This window comes from Amblyraja radiata, chromosome 3 (assembly GCF_010909765.2).
Source record: "Amblyraja radiata isolate CabotCenter1 chromosome 3, sAmbRad1.1.pri, whole genome shotgun sequence".
NCBI classification, from domain to species: domain Eukaryota; kingdom Metazoa; phylum Chordata; class Chondrichthyes; order Rajiformes; family Rajidae; genus Amblyraja; species Amblyraja radiata.
Window position 1 is genome coordinate 108,320,394 of NC_045958.1, and position 26,952 is coordinate 108,347,345.

Sequence of the window (26,952 nt, forward strand, 5' to 3'; positions counted from 1 at the left end):
CAGATCTGTCAAGGACCGTGGGGTGGTTGTCTGTGCACCAGTATCCCCACGTTAAACAAAGTCACGCACAGGCGTCCTCCATATAGGGAATAGCACCCTGGAGACATCCATGGTCAGCCATGACCGCAGGGGGCTAAGAAGTTAGAGCAAATCTGGAGTATGATCTTCAGTTCAGGGACATAGGCCTCAAGGTAAAGATTGGGGGAAATGCAGAGTCATCAGATTGGTAACAAAATTTAAAGACAGATTAAAAATAGATGCATCCGTGTGTTTAGAATAAGAGGAAATATTCCATCACTTATACCCCCATAACATCATGGCTTTAGTTCATAAGCTCTGGGAGCAGAATTAGGCCATTTGGCCCATGTAGTCTACTCCGCCATTCAATCATGGCTGATCCTATCCCTCTTAACCCATTCTCCTGCCTTCACCCCATAACCCCTGACACCCGTACTAATTAAGAATCTATGTATCTCTGCATTAAAAAAATATCCATTATCTGATTCACTACCCTTTGCAAGAAACATCACAATATTAAAACAATATCCCGGGGAAAATCCCACATTTCATGATCCCTTATTTCACTGGGTAAAATACTGAATTAAAAAAAGTTATTTCTCCAAAGAATATTTTCATATATCACTATTATATTTTATTGCCTTTATTGGATAGTACATATGTGAAAATTATACATTAAAAAACTTCAATTATAGGTTCTCTGCTCTCTATATCATTAGTTTCTTTTGGAGGAATGGATAAAGTCTGGACAAGTCCGACAAGTGATTGTCATCTATACATTGACCCTTGCAATATCTTCCAACATCTCTTGGTATGGAAGAAATGCAGTCTGTTGCTTGATAGGAATTTCCCCTTTCATCTCCTGCTTAACTTCCGTCGCTTCATCGGTCTTGCCCTATCGCGATACTGTACCGGTTACAATTACTAATGTAGCACCAACAGAGATGTGAATATTTTTTGGATGAAGTCTCCACAGGGTTAAAGCAGATGACAAAGCAGATGGAAACAGGCAATTCTGCAAAATCCCAACCTTTGCTACATTTTAACTAGTGCACGTGTGAAGAATCTCATCAAGTGAATTATTTTGGATACAAGCATTTGCACGATTTCACTGGAAGTTCCCTCAGTTGAAGAATCAATGACGAGTCAGATTACCTTAAGCAACCCGTTAGTTTTGGACTGTACTCTCTCTTCACACACTGGTGTTGATCTGATTGTTGGCAGAGCAGCACCTTGCCTGTGGGGTCAGTGCGAGAGTTTGGCAAAGATATATTCCTTACGAATAACAGACTGTTCTAAACAATCAAGAGAATCACCAGCTCAGTATCAAGGACAATACTCACTTTAACCATTAAATTGTCAGTTTAAAACACATCTTCTTGCTGTCATTTATAGAATATAAAATTTATTATCTGTTCCAACGCAAAATGAACAATGCAATTATACTTTACTGCATTTTCAGTCCAGTCTTAAGATCAACTTAATTTTTTTTCATGTACACATTACACAATGCCGTACTGTAATATTTTCAAAGAACTGTAAATTTCACACTTTATTAGAAAAAGACTAAATAATCCAGATTAATGTTCAATTTTTAAAAAAAGGTTCAAAATCAATCACTTTACAAAGTTGAGAAATACGGCAAATATATAAAGCACACATTTCATATACACCCAGTAGAACAAAGATAAAGTCGAAGCCTTTTGTTTAAATTACAGTTTAAGAATGGTCTCAAACATACAGCAGCCACAGAATACACACTCAGTTCAATAGTAGCAATGAGTTAAGTCCTGTTCAATATTTCCCAAGGCTGCGCACACCAGATGAGTAGCTCAACTGAATCTCAGACACTTCAATTAGACACCAGATGAACATTCTTGTGGACCGATGATCTTGAACTCAGCCCTAAAATGATGAGGATAGATGTGAAGATAATTGAACATTACTAAAATATAATGAAAGTCGTATTGCTTTGGTATACTTTATTAGAGTCACAGAGTCTCACAGCGTGGAAACAGGACCTTCGGCCCAACTTGCCCAACATGTCCCATCTATAATAGTGTTTGGCCCATATCCTTCTAAACCTGCCCTATCCATGTGCCTGTCTAAATGTTTCTTAAGAGTTTGGATAGCACCTGCCTCAACTACCTCCGCTGCGAGCTCAAGATTTAAGATTCTTATTAAATCTTTCACCCCTCACTGCAAACCCATGTCCTCTGGTCCTCGATTCCCCTACTCTGGGCAAAAGACACTGTTGCGTCTACTCCTCTCATATTCTTTTATACTTGTTTCGGTTCGAGATTGGAGAGCCGCCAGCAGAACAATAAAGCTGCTGGGAGTACAAATGCAAAGACAATTACTGGATGAATACAGTCTGACTGGAGTCATTTATCATATTGCCTGTCTTATCTTGCAATCAAATAGGGTGCCACAAACACCCACTTGTGCAATAACAAAGGTACACAAAATTGCTGGGGAAACTCAGCGGGTGCAGCAGCATCTATGGAGCGAAGGAAATAGGCGACGTTTCGGGCCGAAACCCTTCTTCAGACTGATGGGGGGTGGGGGAAAGAAAGAAGGAAAAGGGGAGGAGGAGGAGGAGCCCGAGGGCGGGCGGATGGGAGGGTGGAAGGAGACAGCTAGAGGGTTAAGGAAGGGGAGGAGACAGCAAGGGCTAGCCAAATTGGGAGAATTCTATGTTAATGCCATAAGGACGCAAGGTCCCCAGACGGAATATGAGGTGCTGTTCCTCCAATTTCCGCTGTTGCTCACTCTGGCAATGGAGGAGACCCAGGACAGAGAGGTCGGATTGGGAATGGGAGGGGGAGTTGAAGTGCTGAGCCACCGGGAGGTCAGGTAGGTTATTGCGGACTGAGCGGAGGTGTTCGGCGAAACGATCGCCCAACCTACGCTTGGTCTCACCGATGTAAATCAGCTGACATCTAGAGCAGCGGATGCAGTAGATGAGGTTGGAGGAGATACAGGTGAACCTTTGTCGCACCTGGAACGACTGCTTGGGACCTTGGATGGAGTCGAGGGGGGAGGTGAAGGGACAGGTGTTGCATTTCTTGCGGTTGCAACGGAAAGTGCCCGGGGAGGGGGTGGTGCGGGAGGGAAGGGAAGAATTGACGAGGGAGTTGCGGAGGGAGCGGTCTTTGCGGAAGGCAGACATGGGGGGAGATGGGAAGATGTGGCGAGTGGTGGGGTCACGTTGGAGGTGGCGGAAATGGCGGAGGATTATGTGTTGTGCAATAACAATGCTTGATCAGAGTCAAGCAGTAGGAAAACAGGCCTTTCAGCTTGGGTTTCCTTTCACAATGGACAATAGACAATAGGTGCAGGAGTAGGCCATTTGGCCCTTGTAGCTGATCATCCACAATCAGTACCCCGTTCCTGCCTTCTCCCCATATCCCCTGACTGCTATTTTTAAGAGCCCTATCTAGTTCTCTCTTGAAAGCATCCAGAGAACCTGCCTCCACCACCCTCTGAGGCAGAGAGTTCCACAGACTCACCACTCTCTGTGAGAAAAAGTGTTTCCTCGTCTCCGTTCTAAATGACTTACTCCTTATTCTTAAACTGTGGCCCCTGGTTCTGGACTCCCCCAACATCGGGAACATGTTTCCTGCCTCTAGTGTGTCCAAGCCCTGAACAATCTTATATGTTTCAATGAGATTCCCTCTCATCCTTCTAAACTCCATAGTTTCCAAGCCTAGCTGCTCCATTCTCTCAGCATATGACAGTCCCGCCATCCCGGGAATTAACCTTGTAAACCTTCACGATCCAAAGATGTGTGGGTTTGCAGGTTAATTAGCTTCTGTAAATTGTCCCTAGGGGGGGTTGCTGGTCAGTGCGAACTCAGTGAGCCAAAGGACCTGTTCCCACACTGTATCTCTAAACTAAACTAAACAAATATATTAACTGGGAAGACAGCAGACTAACTGGCACTGCAAGTAAAGAGAATATTAAAGAATGCGTAATGATGCCAGACAGAAATAGACACTTGTGGCTAAAATACTAGAACTCGGGATGTAGCCCAAATGTATGATTTTTTCATAACATAAATGTACAAAATGAAGTGCAAGAACTCCATTCACTAATTCATCCTGGCAATCCTGATGTGCGGGGTGCCCGTGGGAAACGAGGGCTGAAGAGGGCCAGGCGAGGAGAGGGACGGCGGTTCGCGGGACGACTGGAATGGAGGCGATGGCTGCAACATCTTTTTGTGGCCCGCTGCAGCTGGGACTGGGAAATGGCACCGCTTGCATATGGACTCAGAGTGGGCTGATCTGTACATTCTCTACTAACTGGGGGACGAGGATAGTCTTGCTGAGCTGCATGTAATCAAAGTATTTCACTGTAACTAGGTACACATGATAATAAGGAAAGCATTGAACCATCAGAGGGATAACCACAAGCAGGATAAGATTGGAAACCAAATATATCCAGTCACATGGCCCTTAGGGGAAACTGGAAAACATGGGAGAGCAAGAGTAAAAAACTTCAGTCATTAAATATGAAATTATCTGAATGAAGACAAGGAAAAGTTAATGGAGAGAATTAAAATATAATAAGAAATTGAAGACTATTGTGAAAATTGAGTTTAGGCTCATCGATTGCCCATTCAAAGTATTCAAATGATTAAAGTATGAATGGAGGAAGATTAAAAAGACATGCATCAAAATCAGAGAGAGGAAGTTAATACTTTTTAGTGTAGATTGGGATAAGCAAATTAGCTTGAGTCTGAAAGCTTATCTATTTCTGTTGCTGGAGTATTATATGTGCATGTGTGTACCATTAAGTGTACATTGTATCCTCACTACATTAAGGAGGCAAGCTATTGTAGATTTAGTATACTACCTAAATTACTTCACAGTCTAAAGGAGCCTGAATGTTTATCCAACAGTGATTGTTTCATGTTTCATGTATTTTATGTTTTTATGACTGTTGGCAGATCAATTTCCCTCCTGGGATAGATATGGTTCTATCGTATCATAGTGTCATAATCAATGCAGAGCTGGAAAGACAAATATCACTATAAGGAGACCAGACTTAGTTGAAAGAGTCTTCCATGTGATGAAAGGTTACACTGGGGTGGGAGATTGCAACCTCACGTGGTCTGCCCTGTTTCGACGAATGCAACCAACCTGGCGTGCACAATCAAATAGAACAAGTTGTCCTACAACTTTGGGCTATGCACGCCATACGCAAGACGAAGAATGTAAAACGGGCAAATCTGCTAACGGCAGATCTTTGGAATGGGTTCAAGAAGAATTTCATGCATTCAAGAATTTATGCCATGTGTAACTAGAGAGGGAGGAGATAACATAAAGCTAAAAATTGCACATATATTAAACCAAAAGTATAAAGTTCATGCCATGGTTACTGGAAGAAATGTCAGGAACCATGAACTGGCATAAAGCAGGTAATACGAATTACAAAAGGCAGGCAGATAAGAAATATATTTGCACAAAACTCTCAAACCAAACCCTAAAGGGCCTGTCCCACTTGGCGATTTTTTTCGGCGACTGCCGGCGTCACATCAGTGTCGACAAAAAAATGTTGCCACACTTGAAAAAACACCGCGCGTCATATGTCATCACGCCGCAAATTTTTCGCTGACCTCATATGTCAGTCAATTATGCCGGCAGTTGCTGAAAAAAATCGCCAAGCGGGACAGGCCCTTAGACTTATTAGAATCATTAGAAAACTGGGTGTTCAAGTGAAAGGGGTTCCAAAACAATGGATGAAAGGAAGTCAGTGCCGCTGCAGTTGATCCCAGGAATGAATGGGTTAACATATGATGAGCATTTGACGCCACTGGGCCTCGACTCACTGGAGTTTAGAAAGATGAAAGATGAAGGTGGAACTCATTGAAACTTCCGAACAGTAAAAGGCCTGGATAGAGTGGATGTGGAGACGATGTTTCCATTAGTGGAAGAGCCTAGAACCAGTCATAGCCTCAGAATTAAAGAACGGTCCTTTAGGAAAGAGATTTATTTGGTCTGAGAGTGGTGAATGTGTGGAATACTGTTACTCACATGCAAGACCTTCCATTATTTCAACTTTTGGGCATCCAAACTAAGGTATAATTAATGCAATTCCTAGCCAAAAAAAAATCAAATTTCTGTGTAATGTGATATGGTAAGTCTTTAATCTTAGAGTGGTGAATCTGTGGAATTCATTGCCACAGAAGGCAGTGAAGGCCGTAATGGATATTTTTAAGGGAGAGATAGATAGATTCTTGATTAGGTACGGGTGTGAGGTGTAATTGAGAGAGGCAGGAGAATGGGGTTGAGAGGGAGAGGTAGATCAGCCATGATAGAATGGCGGAGTAGACTTGATGGGCTGAATGGCTTAATTCTGGCCCTAACACTTACGAACATGAAATCATCTCATTCTGGTGGGCTGATATATATACACACACACACACACACAACAAATGGTGCCAATATACTAACTTGACATGCTCCCTCGTGTTGAAGGTCTGCTGTGTTGAGAATAGGACTCCATGAAAGCCATCTGCCGCTGATAATCATACAACTGAGTAGAGCGTTTTAGTCCTACTGTCGGTTTCACTGCCTCCAATCTCTTCAGAAAAGCCTGCGGTTTTCAGAAAAGGAACTAACATCAATCAAAATTTTCTCATTTCACGTCAGTAAACAACTGGAATAATGAACATAATAAACAAAAAGACAATATTTAATAAAGTAAGTAAGTTTATTGGCCAAGTATTCACATACAAGAAATTTGCCTTGGTGCTCCGCCCACAAGTAACAACATGACATACAGTGACAGTTACGAATGACTCAGAAAACACTAAACATTAATAATAAAACATGTATGATAAAACACCATTGATCAAGCATGTGAACCAACAAAATACCAGATCAAATGGAGGCTACAGAATTTTAGCTGTTGAGTAGAGCAACTACTCGTGGATAAAAACTGTTTTTATGTCTGGCGGTGGCAGCATATAAAAATATGAACAATAAATGTCAAGTTTTTTTCGGAGCAGAATTAGGCCATTCGGCCCATCAAGTCTACTCCGCCATTCAATCATGGCCGATCTACCTCTCCCTCTCAACCCCATTCTCATCCCTTCTCTCAGTTTCACTCACACACGTATTTAATCAAGAATCTATCAATCTCTGTCTTAAAAATATCCATTATGGCCTTCACTGCCTTCTGTGGCAATGAATTCCACAGATTCACCACTCTCAGATTAAAGACTTACCCATATCACATTACACAGAAATTTGGTTTTTTTTTTTGGCTAGGAATTGCATTAATTATACCTTAGTTACGATGATTTGGATGCCCAAAAGTTGAAATAATTGAAGATCTTGCATGTGAGTAACAGTATTCTTTACTTATAAGTTCATAAATTCGTAAGTTATAGTAGCAGAATTACACCATTCGGCCCATCAAGTCTACTCCGCCATTCAATCATGGCTGATCTATCGTTCCCTCCTAGCCCCATTCTCCTGCCACTGACACCCGTACTAATCAATAATCTATCCCTACCTTAAAAATATCCAGTGACTTGGCCTCCACATTAATTCCACAGATTCACCACCCTCTGACTTAAGAAATTCCTCCTCATCTCCTTCCTAAAGGAACGTCATTTAATTCTGAGGCTGTGACCTGTGGCCCTGGACTCTTCCACTAGTGGAAACATCATCTCCACATCCAAAGAGCTCAGCTGAATGCAAGTGCTTTGAATAAGCTACAAGGAAACTGAAAAAAACCCCAGAATACTCAAAAAATACCAATTAATTGTTGTGTCGAGCAACCATTTAGCAATGTGTGGGAAGGATCTGCAGATATATAGGGAGGACCTTTCTCTCCTAGGCCTCCTCCATTGTCAGAGTGAGGCCAAACGTAAATTGGAGGAACAGTATCTCATATTTCGCTTGGGCAGCGGTATGAATATTGATTTCTCTAACCAAGAAACCCTTGCATCCTCTCTCTGTCCCTCCCCCACCCTCGTCATTGTACTAGTTTTACTGTTGAGTTCCTCTGTCTGGGACCTCTGGTCCTAGACTCTGCCACTCGTGGAAACATACTCTCCACATTCACTCCATCCAGGCCTATCCACTCTATTGTGGTTAGCCATGATCACAACGAATGGCGGTGCTGGCTCGAAGGGCCGAATGGCCTACTCCTGCACCTATTGTCTATTGTTATTGTTCTGGGCCATACATAACAGTGTTCGGTTTTCTTAGAGATCGTTACAGCCTAATAAGTATGGTTGAAATTCTGAAATAAACATGGGCAATGGGGGATGCACTTAGCCAGCTTAGTAGCACCTCTGGAGGCATCACAGAGTTAATATTTCATTGTCGTCTCAAATAAGAGGTCAATGATTTGAAACATTAGCCTTCCTCTGCTGCCTGCCCTGTTGCATATTTCATAGAACTTAAGAGCGTATAAAAGTACAACAGAAGAGACCATTCGGCCCACAATGACCGTGCTGAATATGATGCTCATCCCATCTGCCTGCACGTGATTCACACCCCTCCATTCCCTGCATATCCACATGCCGATTTAAAAGCCTGTTAAATGTCACTACCACATCCCAATGCTGCTTTATGTGTCACATGGACCGAGGGTACAGTGAAATACATTTTTGTATACAGTTCAGTATACAAGTATCACTATACATAAGCACTTGGATACATCTTAGATAAGCATCTCAGATGCAGTACAAGTGTATAGTAGTAGTATACTGCGACAGTATGTAGAGTCACGGTGGCACAGCGATAGAGTTGCTGTCTCACAGCGAACGCAGCGCCGGAGACCCGGGTTCGATCCTGGGACATGATAGCCGGTGTGAGCAAGTTGGACCGATGGGCCTGTTTCCACACTGTATCACTGTGTGTGTGTGTGTGTGTGTGTGTGTGCGTGACTGTGTGCGTGACTGTGTGTGCGTGCGTGACTGTGTGTGTGCGTGTGCGTGTGTGCGTGTGCGCACATAAAAGCAAAAACAATAAGTGCAAAAAGGATGTGGTATGGACTATTGCAGCGTTTAGACAGGTACATGGATAAGACAGGTTTAGAGGGATATGGGCCTGATGCGGGCAGATGGGACATGTTGGTCGGTGTAGGCAAGTTGGGACTGTTTGCACCACTGCATGACTCTATGACACGTTTTTGATTCTAAAGTATATGCAGCACCAAGAGTTAAAAATGGCAGAATCTGAAGCTGTTCGTCACAAGCATTCATGACGGCTGCCAGAATTTTTGGCGTCGAACGGAAATAACTAGCTAAGCACAAGCCAAAGGAAGAACTGCTGCCCAAAATAGCTTAGGCGTGCAGTTTTTGCATTCCCGAACATGAAACCTTAGGACATACTAAAAATACGATGCACTTCCCTAGTGAACTTCAGAGACATGTTCATGGAACATAGCTGTGTGCAAAAAATTAACTTTGAATGGCAAACCGAGTGATAGCGGAATGGTGAACTTACTGTCACTTATCCGAACTCTTTCTTAATTTACAACCTCAGAGGATCTTACTTACGCAGAAGACCTGCAGCACTATGTGTAAATCATCCCTAATTGACAAGATGGCATTTTAAACATGCCCAGCAAGCCCGTTATCTCTTGCGAATAAATGAGGACAAATTATTCGTGGGAAATAATAAACCAGCCACAGATAAATGGAATACAAGCAAACATCATTTCCCCAAATTATAGTCGCGCTAGACAGCACCATGAAACGAATTAATTAAATAATGAAATGTGGATTTGTCGACAAGTCCCCTACAACTCTCACCAACTTCTACAGATGCGCCATAGAAAGCATTTTATCAGGATGCGTCACAGCTTGGTTTGGGACCAACTTCATCCAAGACCGCAAGAAATCGCAGCAAATTGTGGACGCAGCCCACACAAACCAACCTCCATTCCATTGACTCAATTTATACCTCACGCTGCCTTGGCAAGGCCAGCAGCATAATCAAGGACCAGTCGCACAATGGCCACTTCCTCTTCTCCCCTCTCCCATCGGGCAAGAGGTACAGAAGTGTGAAAACGCACACCTCCAGATTCAGGGACAGTTTCTTCCCAGCAAATGAACCATCTTATCGCAACCAGAGAGCAGTCCTGAACTACTATCTACCTTATCGGGGACCCTCCGGACCATCTTTGATCAGACTTTACTGGCTTATCATGGTAGTCACAAAATGCTGGAGTAACTCAGCGGGACAGGCAGCATCTCGGGAGAGAAGGAATGGGTGACGTTTCGGGTCGAGACCCTTCATTTCAGATTCCCTTATCATGTTTCTGTACACTGTGAATGGCTTGATTGTGTTCATGTACTGTCTTTCCGCTGGCTGGTTAGCATGCAACAAAAGCTTTTCACTGTATCTTGGTACACATTGCAATAAACTAAACTAATTTTAGCAAAGCCATGGCCATGGAAAATCATTTGATAGAATGGAAACCATGAAACAAAACAGCAGCTATCAAGGTGGATGAGAGGTCAGGTGAACCATCTGAGATAAATAAGTAAGTGGTCGTGCATGAAATGAGATGAACAGCAGGAGCCTGCCTCGCGTCACCACTGCTGGCTTGCTGGGTTTTCTCTCACATCCCAAAGACTTACAGCTTGGTAGGTTAATTAGCTTTGATAAGTTGTAAAATTGTCCCTAGTGTATGCAGGTTAGTGTATGGGGTGATCGCTAGACTCAGTGGGCCGAAGGGCACTGTATCTCTAAACTAAACTAGTTTGTTCAGTCATCTCCTCACGGCGGTGGGGGTGGAATATTTGAATGGATGCTGTTGTCCTGATTCCATCAGATGTTCCCTGATTGAACGTCACATTCAACTTTATTTTAAGCAACAGCCCTGATTGCATTATCATGACATTATCCATTTCATGTGGTTTAACATGGAATGGCCACCTCGTATTCTATTTCACTAACCTTAGAACAGGGTCAAAAGTAGCAACAAAACTTCTGAGCACTTGTCAAAGGGATTAAAACTTTAAAAGTTTCAATGAGAACTTTCCTTCTATGAATTGTAAGACAGCCTCAAAGAGGCACAGCGGTAGAGTTTCTGCCTTGCAGCGCCAGAGACCGATCCTGATTACAGAGTGTTTGCATAGAGTTTTTACATTCTCCCTGTGACCACGTGGGCTCTCTCTGGGTGCCCTGGTTTCCTCCCACACCCCAAAGACATAGAGGTTTGTAGGTTAACTGGTTTCGGTAAAAATATGTTAAATTGTCCCTAGTGTGCAGAATAGTGCCAGTGTACGGGGTCAGCATGGACTCAGTGGGCCGAAGGGCCTGTTTCCATGCTGCATCTCTAAAGTTTAAATGGTCTTTTCTCTCTCTGCATCACTGCTTTCTCCAAGTTACAAGGTGCTTTGTTGCCGCCAAAGTAGCATCTCCAGAATTAAATTCTTTTACTACTCTAAATTCCTTTTCAGCATAACACATATCCCCATTCCTGGAATCATCATTTGAGTGTTAAGGGCCTGTCCCACGAGCATGCGACCTGCATGCGGCAAGCGCGACCTAAAGGGCCGGTCCGACCAGCATGCGCCTGCATGCGGCAAGCGCGACCTAACGTGGTCGCTTGAGCCGTACGGCATGCGGCAAGCGCGACCAAACCAGAAGCGGGAGCCGCGCGGAGGTCGAGTGAGTGACACGGTGTCGAGGCTGCAGCGGGCCGGCAGGCCGTTGTCGCGCGGAATTTTTAAACATTGTCAGTTTTTCGGAGCCCCGCGCGATGTCCGGACCAGCTCCGCACAACTCCATACGGCTCTGGTGATCGAAGTGGGACCGGCCCCGCGAGGCCTTACGGCTCAAGCGACCACGTCAGGTCGCGCTTGCCGCATGCAGGCGCATGCTGGTGGGACCGGCCCTTTAGGTCGCGCTTGCCGCATGGAGTCGCATGCCCGTGGGACAGGCCCTTTAGTCATTACACGTTATAGAGTATTTAATTTGGCATTGAATACCAGTTTGCAGAACAATAATTTTTTTTTCTAGAGATTAATGGAACTATTAAAACTGTATTTAGTCAGGTGGAAAGAAATGTGGCGTAGCTGAAAAACACAAGGGCTATGTTGAATTGTAGAGAAACAAGGAACTGCAGATGGTGGAGTAACGCAGCAGGTCAGGCAGCATCTCGGGAGAACATGGGGAGGTGACGTTTCGGGTCAGGACCCTTCTTCAGATTAATTGTGGTGCTGGACAGTGGTGCTTTTACCCCACCACAATCAGTCTGAAGAAGGGTCCTGATCCTAAATGTTACCTATCCATGTACTCCAGAGATGCTACCAGTCTGGGTGAGTTACTCCAGCAATCTGTCTTTTGTTCTATGTAAAATTCACGTTCAGAAGTTCGAGGAGCAGAATTAGGGTGTTCGGCCCATCAAGTCTAGTCCGCCATCCAATCATGGCTGATGTATCTTTCCCTCTCAACCCCATTTTCCTGCCTTCACCCCATAACCCCTGACACCCGTACTAATCAAAAATCTATCAATCGACGCCTTAAAAATATCTACCCCATCGTCTATATCTCTCATTTTTCTTTCCCCAACTAGTCGGAAAGAAGGGTCTCGACCCAAAACGTCACCCATTCCTTCTCTCCAGAGATGCTGCCTGTCCCGCTGTGTTACTCCAGCTTTGTGTGTCTAACTGCAGTTCCTTCCTACACATGCTCAAGGGGCTGATTGGCCTACTCTGTTTCTTATCTCCGAATAGCATGCTGCCAGACCAATGAGAAAGGATTTACGTGTTTGCCTGGAATAAAGAATCATATGATCCTGTCGTCAGCTAGGTCTATAAAGGTCGGAAATCACATGGTCCATTCAAGTCAACTCCCGCAGTACAGAAAATCTGACCAAGGTCATATCATCCTTCAGAGTAACAGGTGCCAATATAACCCTTGTACTGCCCACAGCATTACAGAATACAATACAAATCTTTTCAAAAAATGTACAACAATGTTGGGAAATATCACTTTATTGTAAATGTATTGGATTTAAGATTTCTAAATAACTTCTTAAATCAGTACATGGCGGTCATGGTGGTGCAGCGGTAGAGTTGCTTCCTTATGGCGCCAGAGACCCGGGTTCGATCCTGACTGCGGGTGCTGTCTGTACGTAGTTTGTACCTTCTCCCCGTGGCAGAGTAGCTTTTCCCCGGGTGCTCCGGTTTCCGCCCACACTCCAAAGAACTACAGGTTTGTAGGTTAATTGCCTTTGGTAAAGATTGCAAATTGTCTCTAGTGTATAAGATAGTGGTAGCGTACGGGGATCACCGGTCAGCACGGATGTGCTGGGCATAAGGGCCTGTTTCCGCGCTGTATCTCCAAACTGAATCAGCACACAATGCAAATATCAGGTCAAAGTTAAACATTGTCCATAAATAGTTTAGGCCACACTATCTGTTTCGTGGAAGCAAACCTCCATTATCGCTACAACCATTTTTGTGCTGGGTAAACAAATGCAATTAGTTTAGCAGTGAAGAAGAGTCCCGACCCGAAACATCCCCATACACTAGCACTATCTAGTTAATAGACAATAGGTGCAGGAGTAGGCCATTTGGCCCTTCGAGCCAGCACCGCCATTCAATGTGATCATGGCTGATCATCCCCAATCAGTACCCCACTCCTGCCTTCTCCCCATATCCCCTGACTGCTATTTTTAAGAGCCCTATCTAGTTCTCTCTTGAAAGCATCCAGAGAACCTGCCTCCACCGCCCTCTGAGGCAGAGAATTCCACAGATTCACCACTCTCTGTGAGAAAAAGTGTTTCCTCATCTCCGTTCTAAATGGCTTACTCCTTATTCTTAAACTGTGGCCCCTGGTTCTGGACTCCCCCAACATTGGGAACATGTTTCCTGCCTCTAGCGTGTCCAAGCCCTTAACAATCTTATATGTTTCAATGAGATCCACAATCTTATATGTTTCAATGAGATCAAGTTCAAGTTACATTTATTGTCTCATGCACCAATTGGTACAGTGAGATTTGAGTTACCATACAGCCATACGAATAAAAAGAACACAATACACGACAGAATTTAACATGAACAACCCCACACTCGGGACAAATTACATTTTTTTTAAAAAGCCAATTAGCCTGCAAACATGTAGGTCTTTGGAGTGTGGGAGGAAACCGGAGCACCCGGAGAAAACCCCACACAGGTCACGGGGAAACCGTACAAACTCCGTACAGGCAGCACCCGCAGTCAGGATCGAACCCCGGTCTCTGGCGCTGTGAGGCAACAACTCCCCCGATGCGCCACCGTGCCGCCCCAAATAGATAGAACATTAAAGGATATTAAAGCAAAAAAAGGACCTTTTCCAAAAAGACTTTTCAAAAAGGAGGACCAAATTCCAATAACAATATTCGAGTAAGAGCATCGTTCTGAAAAACAGAAATCTACTGCACCAAAGAGCACTTGGTTTGTATACTTGACTCAGTTTAAAACCCTCAAACCCTAATCGTGATCTTTATGGCTGTGCCAATTAACCGCATCAAGCTGATAAAAAATTCAGTGTTATAAGCAACCTTGTGCACTTAAAGAATCACAGCCTGCATGGCCACTGATCACATTCTGGAAAGTAGGATTTACATCGGGTAGTTCTTTTGTGACCAGAATAGGCCAATTGACCTCTTGTTGAGAAGAAAAATGTCAATAGATTTGATGATCTCATTATCGCTGTGGACCAATGCCTTGTTGAAATCCTTCCCCTTTTTTGCCATCTAATAAAAGGATTGTTGGTAGAAATCTTCCCCAAATTCATCTATGTCTGCTTTCAACATAGTCAATTGTGTTTTATTTGTCACATACGCAACTAAACTCTGCTTGAAATGCTATCAAATTGAGTTTGGTGGCCTGCACTGTGCTTGAAATGCTATCAAATTGAGTTTGATGGCCTGCACTCTGCTCGAAATGCTATCAAATTGAGTTTGGTGGCCTGCACTCTGCTTGAAATGCTATCAAATTGAGTTTGGTGGCCTGCACTCTGCTTGGAAGTGCTATCAAATTGAGTTTGGTGGCCTGCACTCTGCTTGAAATGCTATGAAATTGAATTTGGTGGCCTGCACTCTGCTTGAAATGGAATTTCAAGGAATAGCCATGACTGAGCTGCCAGCCCACCAGGCCTGAGTGACTGAGCTGCCAGCCTACCAGGCCTGAGTGACTGAGCTGCCAGCCCACCAGGCCTGAGTGACTGAGCTGCCAGCCTACCAGGCCTGAGTGACTAAGCTGCCAGCCCACCTGGCCTGAGTGACTGAGCTGCCAGCCCACCTGGCCTGAGTGACTGAGCTCCCAGCCCAATAATCCATTCGGCCCATAATGTCCATACTAACCCTCTGAAAACCAGTCCCTTCGGCCCACAACAACCATACTAGCACTGCAGAAAGCCCCCCCCCCCCCCCCCCCCCCCCCCCCCCCCCCCCCCCCCCCCCCCCCACTGGCCACCAATATTGGAATTGGTGGAGAGGTGGAATATTGCGTTGGGGGACCGTGTGAACATGGGACCCAACAGATCCCACTTAATCTAGTGTTCCTGATAAATCTTTCCCCTCTCACTTTAAACCAATGGTTGTAGATTCCCCTATCCTGGGAAAAAGATTCTGTACATTCACTGGACCTATTCTCCTCATTAACTTATACGCCTACATAAGATGCTCGTTCCATATAGCCACTACACACTGAGTGAAACATGTTGCCCCTCAGATTCCTCTTATATCTTTCCCCTTCAACCCGTGTCCCCCAGTTCTTGATTCCTCTACATGGGTAAAAGACTGAATTCACCCCATCTATTCCCCTCATGATTTTATGCACCATGATCACTCCTCAACCTCCTGCGCCCCAAGAAGTAAAGTCCTAGCCTGCCCAACCTCTCCCTGCAGCTCAGGCACCATCGAGTCCTGACAACATTCTGCACTTTTTCCTGCTTAATAACATCTTTTCTCCAGAAGGCTGACCCAAACTGAACACAATACTCCAAGTGCAGCCCCACCAACAATTCGGTCCACCAGTCTGAATGTTAATTGGTTTGTTGTCGTTTATACTTTAAAAAAAAAGTTTTCTCAGAAGGAGTGGTGCGAACAGCTGCAGGGCCAGAAACCTGTGCTGGGAGCATCAGCGTGCATGACTGCCCTCTGCTGGAGCTGTGTCAGCAGTGAATCACCACACAGCTTGCCTGCTAGGCAAAGATACTAGAGGATACTCCTCTAGTGTCTTTGCTCCAAGGGAAGCTCAAGGTGGATCGGGACTAGAGTGGGAGCGGCTCAACGCAGAGATAGAACAGTACAGCACAGGAACAAGCACTTCGACCCATAGTCTGTGCCGAATATGATACCAAATTAAACTGATGTAATTTGCCTGTACATGATCCATATCCCTTTGTGTAGGAGAGAACTGCAGATGCTGGTTTAGACAATAGACAATAGGTGCAGGAGTAGGTCATTCGGCCTTTCAAGCCAGCACCGCCATTCAATGAGATCATTACTAATCATCCACAATCAGTACCCCGTTCCTGCCTTCTCCCCACATCCCCTGACTCCGCTATCTCTAAGAGCCCTATCAAGCTCTCTCTTGAAAGTATCCAGAGAACCAGCCTCCACGGCCCTCTAAATCGAAGGTAGACATAAAATGCTGGAGTAACTCAGCAAGACAGGCAGCATCTCTGCAGAGAAGGAATGGGTGACGGTTTGGGTCGAGACCCTTCTTCAGATCCATATCCATTTATTCCCTGCACTTCCATTTACCTATCTAAAAGGCTGTTAAATGCAACTATCATATCTGCCTCCCGTAACCATCTGTGGCAGTGTGTTCCAAACCTCCACTGCTCTTTGTGTATAAAAACTTGCCCCGCATATCTCCATTAAACTTTCCCCCTGTCACCTTACAACTTGGGCCACTAGTGTTCTCCCTTTCATCCCTGGGAGAAAGGTTCTGATTGTCTCGACCCGAAAAGTCACCTATTCCTTTCCTCCAGAGATGCTGCCTGTCCCGCTGAGTTGCCCCAGCATTTTGTATCCATCTTCAAGAAGTCATGAAGCAGCACTATAGGGGCTTTGGTTTGGCCACATTTGGAATATTGTGTGCAGTTATGGTCACCCCATCATAGGAATAATGTGGAGGCTTTGGAGAGGCTGCAGAGGATGTTTATCAGAATACTGCCTGGATTAGAGGGTTTCAGCTACAGGGAGAGGTTGGATAGACTTGGATTATGCTCTCTAGAATGTCAGAATGTCGGAGGTTGCGGAGAGACTTTATAAATACCCACTTCCCACGCATGCATGATGAATAGGAGCCCCCATACCGTAGGGCGGCACGGTGGTGCAGCGGTAGAGCTGCTGCCTTACAGCGCCCGATCCCCACGTTCAATCCTGACTGCAGGCGCTACCTGTACAGAGTTTGTACGTTCTCCGTGCGACCCACGTGGGTTTTCTCCTGGGTGCTCTGCTTTCATCCCACACTCCAAAGGCGTTCAGATCTGTGGGTTATTTGGCTTTGGTGAAATTGTTCATTGTTCCAAGCGTGGAAGATAGTGCTAGTGTACGGGGTGATCGCTGTTTGGCGCGGAGTCGAAAGTACTCACTGTGGCCACACTGCTCACAGCAGCACAGCCAATGTCAGCACTCACCGGCAGTCGGTGAACAATTCAATGCTGGGTGGGGGGGGAGGCTCCCATGCAACTTTGGAGTAAGAGAACACAGCTGAAGGTAGTGCAGGAGTTGACAGTAGGCACTAGATTGCTATTGATATTACATCACACCATGCTTACTGTAATAATGATTGCTATTAGCACTGATTCCATTAGCACTCTCCTGCACGGAAATTATATTGAGCATTAAGATACACATCTGCCAATAAAGTGTCATCATGATGCTTCTGAGTTCTCCTTGGTGATAATACTCCAAAACATATTTGTATGATTAGTCATACAGTAGAAATACAGCTTCTAATATACGCTTTACAGGCAGCATTTATTACAGTCACAGAATAATCCACTGTTAAGTATTAGATAATCATTTAAAACAAATCTTGTTTAAGAAGGAACTGCAGATGCTGGAGAATCGAAGGTAGACAAAAATGCTGGAGAAACTCAGCGGGTGCGGCAGCATCTATGGAGCAAAGGAAATAGGCAACGTTTCGTCCCGAAACGTTGCCTATTTCCTTTGCTCCATAGATGCTGCCGCACCCGCTGAGTTTCTCCAGCATTTTTGTCTACCTAAAACAAATCTTTGTGGTGTATAAAATCATGAGAGGAATGGATCGAGTGAATGCACAGAGTCTCTTGCCCAGAGGAGGGGAATCTGGAACCAGAGGACATAGGTTTAAGGTAAAGGGGGGAAAGATTTTATAGGAATCTGAGGGGCAGCTTTTTTTCGTTAAGGGTGGTGGGTGTATGGAACAAGCTGCCAGAGGAGGTAGTTGAGGCAGGGACTCGGCAAGGCCAGCAGCATAATCAAGGACAAGTTGCACCCTGGCCACTCCCCCTTCTCCCCTCTCCCATTTTACCCATCGGGTAAAAGGTACAGAAGTGTGAAAATGCACACCTCCAGATTGAGGGACAGTTTCTTCCCAGCTGTTATCAGGTAACTGAACCATCCTACCACAATCAGAGAGCAGTCCTGAACTACTATCTACCTCATTGGAAACCCTCGGACTATCTTCGACAGGACTTACTGGCTTTATCTAGCCCTAAACGTTATTCAAGCTAATCCCCGAATCATGTATCTACACTGTAGATGGCTCGAATGAAATCATGTATTGTCTTTCTGCTGACTGGTTAGCACGCAACAAAAGCTTTTCACTGTAGCTCGGTACACGTGACAATAAACTAAACTCAAACTCAGTATGGGGAGTGATAGAGGCTGGTAGGTGATAGGTGGAACGAGCTGGGAAAGGGGATATTGGGTAGTTGGAACCATTTCTATCTTGTACCTGGGAAGTTGGTGAAGCCGCTGACAGTTTTCAATCATTCCAACTTCGCTACCTCCCAACAAGGCAGCAAACTCACCAAGTTTTCTCTTTCGATTCGCTCCTGCTCCCGCTGTCTGTTCAGAGTGCTGTGGTAGACGCGAACCGTCTCAGCTGATATTTTCTTTGGCTTGACCGGTGGCCTCGTGGCTTTCTGGGTTAGTTCGTGCAACAGTCTCTGATTTTCACGATCGATCCGCTTTGCTTCCTCGTTACTGAAGGTGTAGTTTTTCTTTTGCCTTTGTTCTGGAAAATCAGAAACTATTTTTCGCAGCTCTTTCCTCTCTAAATGCATCATTGCTGAAAGATACATCATGTTGTCATCATTATAAATGATACATTTAAACCTTTAATGCGAATGGCCCTACATAAACGTGAAAACAATCAAATGCAAAAAGTAAGTGGATTTTTGATGGAATTATACTGAAATGTAACGGAGCAAGTACATAATTTTGTAGACACATAGTTGATTTATTTTTCAAAACTCTAATGGGCTGACAAAACTTTGCATGCAAAACCACACCACTAAACAGAATTAGAATTTTAGAATCTGATTCCAGAAAACTGATGATGAAACTGGAGAAAATGCCGGGCATAAGACCTTCTAGCTTGCTCTGTCACTTAATTAATTCACACCTTTTTCTTTATCTGGTCCATGTTCCTCCCTAATGTCCACGATCCATCGAATATGCTCCAGTTATTTAGACAATAAACAATAGGTGCAGGAGTAGGCCATTCGGCCCTTCGAGCCAGCATTGCCGTTCAATGTGATCATGGCTGATCATCCCCAATGAGTATCCCGTTCCTGCCTTCTCCCCATTTCCCCTGCCACCTTACTCTGCCATCTTTAAGAGCCCTATCTAGCTCTTTGAAAGTATCCAGTGAACCGGCCTCCACCAAAGAATTCCACAGACTCACAACTCTCTGTGAGAAAAAGTGTATCCTCGTCTCTGTTCTAAATGGCTTACCCCTTATTCTTAAACTGTGGACCCTGGTTCTAGACTCCCCCAACATCAGGAACATGTTTCCTGCCTCTAGCTTGTCCAAACCCTTAACAATCTTATATGTTTCAATAATATCTCCTCTCATCCTTCTAAACTCCAGAGTGTACAAGCCCAGCCGCTCCATTCTCTCAGCATACGACAGTCCCGCCATCCCAGGAATTAACCTTGTAAACCTACGCTGCACTCCCTTAATAGCAAGAATGTTCTTCCTCAAATTAGGGGACAAAAACTGCTGCAGAGAAATTAAAATAGTCACTTCACTCTTGAGAAATGTTAGCTTAGAGATAGAGCACTGAAACAGGCCCTTCAGCCCACCGAGACCGTGCCGGCCAGCGATCCCTGTACACTAGCACTATCCTACAAACACAAGGAATAATTTACAATTATACCAAGCCAACTAACCTACAAACCTGTAGGCGTTGGAATGTGGGAGGAAACCGGAGGTCCCGGGGGAAAAAACCCATGCAAGTTGTTCGAGAAGGTACAAATCCCGCACAGACAGCACCCACAGTCAGGATTGAACCCAGGTCTCTGGTGCTGTAAGGCAGCAACTCTACTACTGCTGAGTGCTGAGACTATATCCTTAGTTCCAGGTTCTTTAGTCTAACACAATGGCCACTTAGCATGGACACTTTTAATATCTTACAAATTTCAACATCATCTATTAGACTAATCTTATTCATATTCTCTTTTAACTGGTTAGCACATATTAGCTGAGATGATTGCAACAGTAAGAACATAAGATGTTAAATTAAGAAACCCATAAAATAACAGCGCACAACTGAAGTGTACTTTTATTCCTATCTTTAGGGCATCGATACTATTAACACATTTAATGACAAAGTAATTAAAAGATTTCTTTCAAGTTTAATTTACATGTACAAAGACAAATATACGTGCAATCAGTTAAATTCAGAAATTATCTTGTCCTAAAGTGATAAGAACAATTGACTTGTTTTGTCTTTAAAAGAGCAAAACAAACTCCTAACCTTGTGTTCAAAAAGGAACTGCAGATGCTGGAATATCGAAGGTACACAAAATTGCTGGAGAAACTCAGCGGGTGCAGCAGCATCTATGGAGCGAAGGAAATAGGCGACGTTTCGGGCCGAAACCCTTCTTCAGACTGATGGGGGGTGGGGGGGGGGGGGGAGAAGGAAGGAAAAAAAGGAAGGATTTCGGCCCGAAACGTCGCCTATTTCCTTCGCTCCATAGATGCTGCTGCACCCGCTGAGCTTCTCCAGCAATTTTGTGAAACTCCTAACCTTGATCAGTTGTATCAGTGTAGAGGTTCAGCATGATGGCGCTATACAACATTTTTGGTCTGAAGACTGGCTTTAGGCCGAACCAGCGCTTGGGGCTATTGCTTAGCCACCGGCAGACACGGAAATCGCTACCAAAATATGGGGGGGACCGGGGAACAAGGGGGGGGGTGGGGGGTGGGGGGAACACAATTTATTTGGCGGCCGCGCGCGCATGCGTACACACACACATGCGCGCGAGGCTTCGGAAGCTCAATCCAGCGCTAAATGCAGCTCAACTCTGTCTGTCTCGCCGGGTTAACCTACAGCCCTGCCTGGACACCAGCGCTGCTTCTCCGCGCTAGCAGTAAGCCTAGGGGCACAGCCTCCGTCTGACTCCCAACATCTCTGGCCACCCGTGGGGGCACTTGGGTGGGGACGGGACAGCGCCAGAGAACTGGGTTGGATCCTGGCTGCGGATGAGGCGCAGGTCTGTGCCACGTCTCCCTCCTCCAATCACCGCGCTCTATCCTCAGTCCCACCCCCTCCTACTCTTCCCTCCTCCAATGATCTCACTGAATCATCATGTCCCGCCCCCATTGCATGCTGACTGATGTCTCTCTCGTCCAATCGGTGCCCTCGATCAGCAGTCCCAGCCCCACTGTCTCGCGGAAAACAGAGATTTCACCAGGTTTTAAAATCCGGATTACAAAAACTTGGTTGGGGGGGGGGGGCGTCTCCCACCTCTCAAAACAGAGGGGGGACATGTCCCCCCTGGCTGCCCCTGGATTTCCGCCGCTGGCCACTGGCGTTGACAAAGAACGGGGAGGGACGTGGAACATGAGGTTGGGGTCCCTAGAGGCCGAGAAGAACAAATGGGACTCAGCATGGGGGTGGGGCCCGCAGAGAACAATGGGAACCTGGCATGTGTGGGGGGGCTGACGCGAACAAGAGGGACCTGTGGTGGTGGCGGTGGTTGGGTGGGGGTGGGAACTGCGGGGTCGAAGAAGGGTCCAACAATATTTAAGGGTACTTTGTAACTTTGTCTGCGCCTTGTGGCGACTCTTTTGAGTACTGTGTATGCAAAATCAAAGAATGTCACTGCACCTTCACGGTTGCTGTGACAATAAAGTATCTATCTATCTAGCAGTCAGAATAGGGATCGGGGGAGGGGGGGGGGGGGATAGAACATGGATGGGCAACATTTCAGGTCGGTACCCTTCTTCACTGAGGACCCTTGATGGGTCCTGACCTGAAACGTTGCCTTCAGAAAGAATAAAACGGACATGGTACCATTAATTATCAGAGGGGACTGTGTGGAGAGGGTGGCGGATTTCCGCTTCCTGGGAATCCATATTGAGGAGGACCTGACGTGGAGCGTGAACACCTCTGCGCTGCTGAAAAAGGTCCAGCAGAGACTGCACTTCCTGAGGGTGCTCAGGAAGAATAACATCACTCAGAGACTGCTGCTGTCCTTTTATCGGTGCTCCATTGAGAGCATCCTAACATACTGTGTATGCTATGGTACACCAGCTGCACAGCGGCTCAGAGGAAAGCGCTCCAGAGGGCCATTGACAACGCCCAGAGGATTGTCGGCTGCCCTCTCCTTACCTTGGAGGACTTACACAGTTCCCGCTGCATCAAAAAATCCCAGAGTATTATAAAGGACATTTCCCACCCCGGACACTCCCTGTTTGAACTGTTACCGTCAGGCAGACGGTACAGATCTACAAGGACAAGGACAAACAGACTTAAAAACAGTTTTTACCCCACTGCTATAAAGGCACTAAATGTAGCCGCCAAGGAACGCAGGGGCGATACATACTAAGAGACTGTGAAATCGACAGAAGGATGTAGGGCTGGGTGTTTATGCGTGCTATTTTCATGATATTTATTTTAGTTGTTTATCTTTTTTTAAATATTTTACCTTGTATGTATCGTTAGCTTTTAGAAATGTTTGAATGGTGCACTGACTGGCTGACATTTTACAATTTCGTTGTACATGGTTCATGTTACAATGACAATAAAGAAAACAATTCTATTCTACTATCCGTGTTCTCCATGGATGCTGCCGGACCGCTGAGTTATCCCAGTATTTAGTCCTTCTCCAAAATGTCTTGGATATCCGCTTTATCTACCAAACGTTTATTTCCAATTACCCAGTGCTAAGCAAAAGCATGACCTATAGGCACAAAATGCTGGAGTAACTCAGGCAAGGCCCAGGTAGCATATCTGGAGAGAATGGGTGACGTTTCGGGTTGAGACCCTTCTTCAGACGCACTGAAACGTCACCCGTTCATTCTCTCCAGAGATGCTGCCTGTCCCGCTGAGTTACTCCAGCATTTTGTGCCTATCTTCGGTGTAAACCAGCATCTGCAGTAGCTTCCTACACAAGCATGACGTGGGCAATCTACTTTCCAGGCAACTTTTTGCTATGCTGTTATATAAAAGAAGTCAGCAATAACTGGGCTCTTCAAATGAAGGGGGATTGGGCACAACGATAACTGGACAACACCTAGATTAACTTCAAAGTTAATGATACACTCTTTCATTACTTTGCAGAACAAGGTATTTAATTGTCTATTAGCATTGTTTTACATTGCAGATGATTTGAAGGCCTCAATGGCAGAGAAGAAGTTGGTGCTTAGTCTAAGGTGCTTTTTTTGTTGTTGCTATTTCTACTTCCACAGATACCTATTAGAATTTGGGAAGCTGGGTACAGTTGGTTGGAATAGATTTATCTCTAGCAGCTGCTGAGAAGTGCAGATTTGGGCTGAGTTTCGCCAGACCTGAGAGTGCAACTCTAATGAGTGACATCTCGTACTAATTGCAGCTCCGTGCACATGAGGTGTAGGAAGGAACCGCAGTTGCTGGTTTAAAACTGAAGATAGACACAAAATGCTGGAGGAGCTCAGCGGGTCAGGCAACATTTCAGGAGAGAAGGTAAAGGTGACGTTTCGGGTCAAGACCCTTCTTCAGACCGAGTCAGCGGAGAGGGAAACTAAGAGATATAGACAGTAATACAGAACAAATGAATGAAAGATATGCAAAAGGATAACGACGATCAAGGACAAGTGGAGCCCACAATGGTCCATTGTTGGCTGTGGGCTAGGAGTTAACGAGTTATGCAGGCCGTAAAACTCAACAAGACGACAGTGAAGCTAGTACGACAACTCAGGCGGGGGAGGGACGGAGAGAGAGAGAGAGAGGGGATGGATGCAAGGGTGACTTGTAGATAAATCAATGTTCATACCGCTGGGTTGTAAGCTGCCCAAGCGAAATACGAGGTGCTGTTCCACCAATCTGAAGAAAGGTCTCAACCCGAGACGTCACCTATTCCTATGGGGTGGGAGATTGCAACCTTCATGCGGTCCATCCTGTTTCGACCAATGCAATCAACCCGACGTGCACAACCAATTAGATCAAACAGAACAAGTTGACCTACAACTTTAGGCTGTGCACGCCATACGCAAGAAGAGAACCTATTCCTTTTATCCAGAGATGCTGCCTGACCCACTGAGTTATTCCAGCATTTTGTGTCTGTCTTTTGCAGGATGAATTGCCCCAAAGCAAAAAAAAACTAAGAGTAATAGCGACCATGTGTTGCTATATTTATAAATAAATTACAAGGGCAATACAGGGGTGCAGCTGGTTGAGCTCTGCCTCACAACACACCCAGGTTCGATGCTGACCTTGGGTGTTGGCTGTGTGAGTTTGCACGTTCCCCTGTGACCCGCGTGGGTTTCCGCAGGGTGCTCTGGTTTCATTCGACATGTGTGTGGGTTTCTAAGTTAATTGGGCTCAGTGAATAGACTTTAGAGATACAGCGCGGAAACAGACCCTTCGGCCCTCCGAGTCTGCACCGACCGGCGATCACCACATACACTAATCAGCTTATCATCAATCACCCCCCACCCCCTTAAACTGATGTCCTCTAGTCCTCGATTCCCCTACTCCTCTCATTATTATGATGTGGTGAAGATGTCGCTGTTTAGAGCACATTGCACACCACTCTATACTGCGCACCTGTGGTCGAACTATGGAAAGACAAGTTTGCAGAGACTAAAGGTGTCATATATCGATTCCATGAGAACACTGCTAAGGAAACCTAGATGGTATAGTACTAGTAACATGCTTGTGGCTGCAGGAGTCAGCACTTTAGAAGCTATCCTAAGAAATCATATGTATAAATTCATCTGCAGGATAAATGACTCTAAAAATGTAATTATTGTGGCCTTGTCAAACATAAACAATGTCATGTATTGTGTTTTATTTTATATATATAATTTATGCTTTTATAAGTGATATACTAAGATTTTATATGTACTTTATGATGTTTTTAATATGCAATGTATTTGTATGTAATACAATACAATACAATTTATTGTCATTTGAGCCTCAGTGAGGCTCAATTCTGTTTCCACAGCCATACAAACAAAGACAATTTCCTAGACATACACACAATTTAATTCACACAAACACAGTGGACCCACTGTGATGGAAGGCAAAGTCTTTTCTCTCAAAGTCTGTTGTCGCATGTCTGGACCTCGAGTCCGAAATAAAGTATATTATTATTATGTACACATCTGCATTGATAGCCGACAAAACAAAGCTTTTCATTGTCCGATGTGACACTACTAAACCTAAACCTCACAGAACAGGGAGAAAAAAAGATGAAAGTAAGACAAAAAAAAGAGATTCACCTCTCAATAACTGGTTCAGGTCAGTAGCATCATTTAGGATTTTCTGGCCAATTCTCTGATCCGGTCTCTTGTACTCCATAGAACTTGTCTTGGAGTTGAGATTGCAAGACTTCGCTTCTCTCGGTTTTTTCTGCTTTCGTGCTCTTCTGTGCACGCCTTCGCCCTTTTCCTTATCGACGCTCATGCGGTCCAGGCTGTTGTAGATCGCCTGGCTGACGTTCTCCTGCTTCTTGCTGCTCCTTTTCCTGCGCGGTTTGGGTTTGGGCTCCTCGCTCTGGTGGTCGGCGGGCCGCACGGGGCTGCGGGCCGGGCTGGAGAGTGGAGTCACGTCGGTCACCGTGCTCTGCTCGTCTTCGTGCCGCTTCCTGGCGCCGGCCGCCAAAGCCACCGCCACCGCCGCCTCTGGCAGCCGCTTCTTGGGGCGGCACAAGTCGTGGCTGCGGCCGGTCCTCGTCTTGGCCGACGGCCGAGTCCTCTGCCACTTGTCGGAGGACGAGCGGGCCGAGGCGGAGCTTTCGGAGTCGGGGTTGGAGAGCGGCTGCTCGGCCCGGGTCTGGTCCGTCCTGCTGTGCAGCCAGCGGATGACCGGCGCTGCCCGGGGACTGGGGCTCCGGCTGCGGCTACGACCGGCCCGGTCCCCGGCCTCGTCGCGGCCAGAGCTGCTGCTGCTCCTACTCCTGCTGCTCCTACTCTTGCTGCTGCTGTCGCTGGCATAGCCCGGGCTCTTGGTGCGGTAGTGGACTAACTCCCTGCCCGACGACAGCGAGGAGCAGGAGGAACGGGAGGCCGAGGAGGAGGAACAGGCTGTCGAGCTGACCGTCCGGGAATACTCGGCGTCTTTCTCCGGCCCCTGTCCCGGCCCCGGTGCTCTCGGAGGCCGCTCGCCGTCGCTGTCGAAGAAGGAGTGATCCACCTCCCCGTCCAGGGTGGCGTCGCTGTCCATGGACGTTAATCTCCCCCCCCTCGGGGGGCTCAGTCGCCGCTGACCCACAAGCCTCACAATCTGACCCCCACCCCCCGTCAACTTGTCCCTG

General features: G+C 45.7%; 1 protein-coding gene across 2 annotated transcripts; it reads right to left on the reverse strand.

Moving 5' to 3' along the window:
• Window positions 1-629: 629 nt before the first annotated feature.
• Window positions 630-26,952, reverse strand: cfap97 (cilia and flagella associated protein 97). Of its 2 annotated transcripts, none has more exons than XM_033018559.1 (4): window positions 25,919-26,952; window positions 19,014-19,219; window positions 6,477-6,618; window positions 630-1,923 (listed from the first exon to the last, which is right to left on the reverse strand). In XM_033018559.1, exons 1-4 carry the CDS (start codon window positions 26,859-26,861, stop codon window positions 1,871-1,873), a joined length of 1,344 nt encoding a protein of 447 aa, XP_032874450.1. In that variant the 5' UTR covers window positions 26,862-26,952; the 3' UTR covers window positions 630-1,870. The 2 variants fall into 2 exon arrangements, with proteins under 2 accessions (XP_032874450.1, XP_032874449.1); XM_033018558.1 differs by having other exon boundaries at window positions 19,014-19,273.

What these genes read in the sequence shown, in the direction of transcription:
- cfap97 (XM_033018558.1), bottom strand. Translation starts at nt 26,861, where the DNA reads ATGGACAGCGACGCCACCCTGGACGGGGAGGTGGATCACTCCTTCTTC. An exon ending in CCTGAACCAGTTATTGAGAG is followed by an intron (nt 19,274 to 25,918) that starts GTGAATCTCTTT and finishes TGTATCTTTCAG; the next exon opens with CAATGATGCATTTAGAGAGG. An exon ending in GAATCGAAAGAGAAAACTTG is followed by an intron (nt 6,619 to 19,013) that starts GTGAGTTTGCTG and finishes TGAAAACCGCAG; the next exon opens with GCTTTTCTGAAGAGATTGGA.